At 40.1% G+C, this 5973-nt stretch overlaps 1 protein-coding gene across 4 annotated transcripts; it reads right to left on the bottom strand.

Annotated features, from left to right (window-relative positions):
* Positions 1 to 228: 228 nt before the first annotated feature.
* Positions 229 to 5362, bottom strand: LOC131322492 (BEL1-like homeodomain protein 1). 4 transcript variants are annotated; one of them, XM_058353831.1, is made up of 6 exons: positions 5119 to 5362; positions 4641 to 4686; positions 3138 to 4051; positions 1927 to 2303; positions 1401 to 1461; positions 229 to 1316 (listed from the first exon to the last, which is right to left on the bottom strand). In XM_058353831.1, the coding sequence occupies exons 3-6, from the start codon at positions 3963 to 3965 to the stop codon at positions 516 to 518; spliced, it is 2067 nt and encodes a 688-aa protein (XP_058209814.1). In that variant the 5' UTR covers positions 3966 to 4051; positions 4641 to 4686; positions 5119 to 5362; the 3' UTR covers positions 229 to 515. The 4 variants fall into 4 exon arrangements, with proteins under 4 accessions (XP_058209814.1, XP_058209815.1, XP_058209813.1 ...); XM_058353832.1 differs by lacking the exon at positions 5119 to 5362 and adding an exon at positions 4834 to 5070; XM_058353830.1 differs by having other exon boundaries at positions 3138 to 4686; positions 5119 to 5351.
* Positions 5363 to 5973: the final 611 nt, after the last annotated feature.

The raw sequence follows: 5973 nt of genomic DNA, 5'->3' as shown, positions 1-5973 counted from the left end.
TCCCAGAACTTCCCCGATATATATATATATATATATATAGTCTGTTTCACATGAGGTCGTCCTCATTTTAGTTAAAATATGGACCTTCCCATTTCTCCTATTTTCCGATCGAAGTTCGATGATCTGAGCCGCTTAATATGATCAAATATTTTCACCAATTATATATCCTTTTTTTTTTAAGGCACGAATTATTTATCCTTATCCTCCATATTGTGGCTCAGACGTTAATTTTCTTAAAATCAATATTCATTTCTATACCCACCCCCATACTAACTTATTTTGATATCCATCACAACATAAATCAATCTAGGTATTCTGGAATAGTAGCGAAAATAATATACAATCCTCAATATATACTCTCAACTTCTGAGCTATTTATAAGAACTCTATGGTTCTCTTTAGAAGTGTTGGCCTATATACTACGTAAATTTTCTTCCTCCAAGGTTATAAAGGAAGAAATAGTGAAAGGGACCTTAAATTCTTAGTATTACCTGTCATCTTTTCCTCTTTCTTCATCAGGTGACAAAGTCGGGCAACAACTGCGCTGCAAAAATTTTACGACTCTGTATGTTGATATTCTCGTAAGCTGCTGTGGAGTGAGAAGAAGTTGGAGTGCTAAAAGAACCAAACTCATCCGGTTCACGTATTTCTACAGTTCTTCCAAGTTGGATGCTTTGGTTTGGGAGAAAACTTTGATGGGTTCTAGACATAGATAGGTTTTCGCAGTGTGGGAGGCCAAGAGTAAGAGAAACTCCATTCCCTGCATACGTTGTTGGGAATTGCTCAGCACTGAACCTACCCATTTCACCGATGGAGTAGGACCCAAATCCTCCTATGAAATTAGTAGGGGTCCCGGTCAACGTGAACCCTCCATCATCTCTATTCTGCCTCTCATTACCAAATCTCATAAACAGTTGCTCATTAATAGGGGATTGTAAAATTTCGAAGCTCTTCTGTTTCTTTGGACTTCCATGGGTGAAGCTTTCCACACCCGGTGATCCAATAAGGCTAAACCCGGGATGGGTTCGAAAAGTGGGGGATGTCGAAGCTGTGGAAATGGTAATAGATGGAGGGGTTGTGTTCTGGTTTGTAGGGTTCTCGGGGTTTGAATTGAAGTTCCTGTTCTCGTTCTCTTTCACAAGGCTTTTCTGTTGCTGAGGATTGGACTTCTGCGGGGATGAATCTTCACCTTTTTCGGGTTTACTTGTTTTATCCTCAGATCCATTCTGGTCTTGTTCCTTAGTTTCCTGTAAGTACATTTCCTCCACCATTGGCTTCCAGAGGCGAACACGAGCATTTATGAACCAATTTGAGACCTTGACATAATGCAGAATTTCAACATGAGAAGTTGAAAAGTTAGTTGAGAAAATGACCAAGAAAACATAGGATTTCTCGGGTACCTGACTCCTAGTAAGTCCTGTTTGTTTTGCGAGCATGATTTTGTCCGAGTCCTTGGGGTAACTGCAGGCAAAGGATAGCAAAGAGAAGTAAGAATTGCAACTATTGTTCAACCGTGTTGATTTCAGCAATTTGTCAAATAAGATCTCTGTGACTTTTGCACATCAAGTTCCTGCCAAGTTATTACCGCGGGAGAAATTTATTATGCAGTGGACCAAAATGTATTATGCAAACTGAAAAGAAAAATTACATAACCAAAAACACAGGTAATATTTGGTACACACACAATGTGCACCATAACTTTCACTGCTATGGTTATCTTGGCAAGGTTTTAGTGAGTAAGCGCTATAGGTTAGTTGATAACAGTAAAGGTCGACAAGGAGAAGTTTAAAAAAAGTTCTCAATTGGCTCCCAGCCTTCCCCAACCAAAAACATTTCTCGGCTATTGACATAGCCTCTTTTCAATAAAATGAAAGCTGCAGGAAACAGACCAGTCACGAAGAAAGATTTCAAATGGGTCATTCTTACGGGTGTAGGAAGTGTTCGAAAAGCCAGGCACGAAGAACGGAAACAGATCTCTCAGGCAGTCCTCTCTGGGGTCTCCAAGCATTATGTTGGATCATTCCCAACTGTTGCAAAGCTCTTTGTTGGCGAATATGATGATCCACAAATTTGAGCCTTGAACCCTCACTCTTCCCTCCTCCAAAGCAATCTTCTTCCCCCAAGCTCTTACTAGCTGTTCGTATTTGACTCGTGATTGCATCTTTGAGGCACCGGAACTGCTTCGATATTGTCTGCAGTGCCAGAGCAGAGTATGTTTTAGCAGACCCGATTCCTGCAGCTTGTTCGAACCAGGAAATCACAATCTGCATTTGATGGTGGTACTGTCTGTACCTTTGCTCCACCTTAAAAGACAACAGTAAGTGAAACAGAAAGAAGATTGATGTTAGACTAGATGTTCAATTCAGTGCACTCAGTCAGCTATTAAAATAGAATCATGGCGCAAATATGTACCTAACTTGAAGAGATCGTCAATCATCACCATATAAGTTATTCTAAAGCAAATTATTGGGTGAAAGGTCTAAATATGAGCCCATTTTCTTGGTCCTGAAAGCTTATACAACTTGAGCATCAGGAAGAGCGAGAGGGGTGCGAACTAAAGGCTCTAGAATTGGCCGATCCAAAAAAAAAAAAGGCTCCAGACAAAGGCTTTAATCAAGGACCACTCCAAGATGAAAAAAAGGGAAGCATATCCATAATCCAGAAATTTTGTCACATGAGACAGAGAGAGATAGAGACAGCGTTAAAATTCAGCCTATCAATTTCGTGGGAGACTTTAACTGTTGAAAATTAAGTGGAGAGAGAGAGAGAGAGAGAGCAGTGAAGGAACCAAAGCTGAAGTTTTATTCAAGGACTACTTCAAACCCAAAAAAGAAGTTGAGAAAACAAAAACCCATGAAATCCGGTCTATAGATATCTTTAAGGAACAGAACTGCTGGAAAAAGTAAGTGTCCAGTGTTAAAAAATTGAAAATTCTAGCTTAAGAGCTATCTATTTCAAAACATGACTGGATTCTTAACCCAACAATATCAATATGTGATGGGTACAACTCTGAATATCTGATCCAAATGGATTGATGAAGACCCAACCGAAATTTCCTATACATTTATAATAATATCTATTAACTTTAATGTCTACGACTCTACATACACATACAGCAAAGCTTTGTACAGTCATACCTCATCAAGCATGTTGACCAGTTTTGCTTTCTTCATGTGAGTCTCCTGTCTCTCTGCCGTCGTAAGCTCGCTGCCGCGTTTCCCACTTGTCTCTCCACCACCACCACCACCACCACCTAACCCTTCTTCGGCCACCACCGACACTGTCGCTCCACTTCCTGCTACTTTTCCCTGCACACTGTTTGTCCCATTACCACCTTCATCATTTCCATTACCCTTTCCAACATTAACCAACTCATCAAGAAGCTCCTGTGCTGCCTTCAAATACTTGGAACTCAACAAAACACTCTGCACTCCGTTTACCCCGTTCGAAATCCCCGAGGACGGTGAGCCGGCGGAAACAACTCTCACGTCAACACCGCCGCCACTAGTCGGACATATTGTCTGCCCGGAAGCTCTGTGACCAGTTTGCTGCTGCGAAGAAAGGCTGAGGGAAAGACCTTGCTGCTGAGCGCGTTTAAGTTCACGCGCTGCTGTGGGTTGGTCGATTGTGCTGTTGTACATGTTGTAGTGATGAAGTCTTTGAGGGATGAAGCCATGGATGGCGGCTGAGATATCATGGTTGGGATCCGAGCCGGCAGCAGCAGAAGTGGCGGCGTGAAGTGGGATTCCGACAAATTGTTGGGTGTGGTTGTGCGGCGGCGCGTGAGTGAAATTTGGTTGAAATTGGGCGTTTCCATCGGCGGCAGCACTGGAGTTGAGGAAAACGAAATTCCCCGGTGGTTGCGGTTGACTATCGGAGTAGCCAACGTAGCTTGGATTCATGAGGATCAGGGTTTGCAAACCGTCGCTTTGTATTTGTGTATTGCCATGGAAATAAGTCGCCATTGGCCTTTGAATTAGTTATATATATATAAATATATATATTGCGATCTTCTTCTTCTTTTAATGTACGCATAAGCTACTCCAGACACCTAAATCATGAATATTAAAATTTTCTTGCGTTAGCCTTCTCATCTGATCGAAAACTCTCTCCCTCTAACCTGAATTATACATCATATAAATTGAAGAACAATATGAACCGATCCGTAGGATATACATGGTTAGCACTCAGCAGTGTGCTTATGTTGATGGAGGAGTAGAAAGGAGTAAAGGACAATCACTCATCCAATCAGAATCATACTTTTGTTACCCTGAATGTTACTAAGATTTGGCATCTGCCCCAAGACTAAGTAAGAAACATTCTCCTCAGAAAATTATTTGTGTGCAAGAGGAACTGAACAGTGGACTGTAATTGTTCTCTTTCTCCTCAGAAAATTCCTAGTGCGTACAAGTCACAAAAAAACAGAGTACGTATTTGATGATGTGCCACAAGATTCCATTGATTTCCTTGCATCCGCTTCTTGAATCTTCAACCAACATGACCATGTTGAGTAAGCATAGAGCAGAGAGGGAGAGAGAGAAACATACTATGTATTTATATATATATACCACAAGAGAGCGGGAGAGGGCGACAAAGAAAGATAAAATTGATTTTATTAGCTACTCCAATATCTTTGGCACCTTGAATGATGGAATTCTGAGTGTTCTCGTGTTCCGCGATCATCATCTGCAAAGGGAAATTGTTAGTTTTTAGGGTGACACAAAGCCCAATCAGAGAATTTTAGAGAGAGAGACAGACAGACAGGGAGGATGCAGTTGTAGCTCACTACACATGAGGGGAAGGATCGATACATAAGAACCACAAGGACCGTACCGACATGTCTCGATATGTATGAAATCTATGATGTTTATGTATAAGTACTCTTCAATTGGGGTAAAGTCACTTGTCAGACTGAAATCATCTCCGCAACTGAGAGAGAGAGAGAGAGAGAGAGAGATGGAGCTAAAAAGTATGAGGTAAAGATACCCCTCTTTATTCACTTATTTATCTCTCCTTTTCTTATCTTATCTTAAAGGAAAAAGAATGACATGAACTAATAAAGTGTGAATTCATCTCATCTCTCTCTCTCTCTCAGTTGGGGGCTTTTGCGTGAAGTACCTGCGAATAGATCAAAACAGGAGGAACTTCACTGATTTGACCTCACTTTACAAATCATTTGATGCAGCTTTGATGAGCAACAAAGAACTTTTTAGTAGAGGTAGAAAGAAAGACGTACTAGAGTTTATGTATGTGAGTGCACAGGCAACTGTTACGTATAAATTAAAAAGAAATGAAAATCCTATTTCTAAGATGTCAGAAGATCCAAACAGCAGAGAAACGAGGAAACGTCTCCTTCTTCCACTATATGGAACTTTTATTAGTTAGTTTAAACATTAAAATAAAAACTCCAAAAAGATGGTGATGACGATGATGGTGAAACAATTGTAGGATTGGAGGTGGGCCATGTTTTCCATTAACAAATATCTCTGCCTTACTTTCGTTGATTTTTTTTCTTTTATCATTATTTTTTAATCTTTTGCTATTTTTTTGTGGTTGATTGAAGGAGTTTGAAAATAAAGCAATTGAGATGCCAAGGAGCACAGGTCCAACCACCATAAGAGCATCCTCGTCAGGGGAGGCAAATGCCCCTGAAAGTTAAAGTAGCGAGGGAAAGGTCGCTAAGGCCCAGAAAAAAAGGGTAAAAATTTTTGTTTTTACCTATCCACTTTTTTGTCCCACCATACACCAGTCTCTCCATCCTATTCTCTCTATCCAATTATATCATTAAATATTACACACAAGAGAGTTTTGAATGAGTATTGAAGGAAATTTAGATAATTATATGTATAGTATACATTTGATCCGAACCGCAGATATTGTAAGACATGTCGAGAAGAGCTTTCGTCAAAATTATCTTGATTGGACATCGATAGGTATCAAAATAAATAATAATAATTTGTTTTAATACTTATC

Source organism: Rhododendron vialii, chromosome 4a, assembly GCF_030253575.1.
Source record: "Rhododendron vialii isolate Sample 1 chromosome 4a, ASM3025357v1".
Taxonomy (NCBI): Eukaryota; Viridiplantae; Streptophyta; class Magnoliopsida; order Ericales; family Ericaceae; genus Rhododendron; species Rhododendron vialii.
The sequence above is the reverse complement of the archived record's forward strand: the minus strand, read 5'-3'. Positions and strand labels throughout refer to the sequence as shown.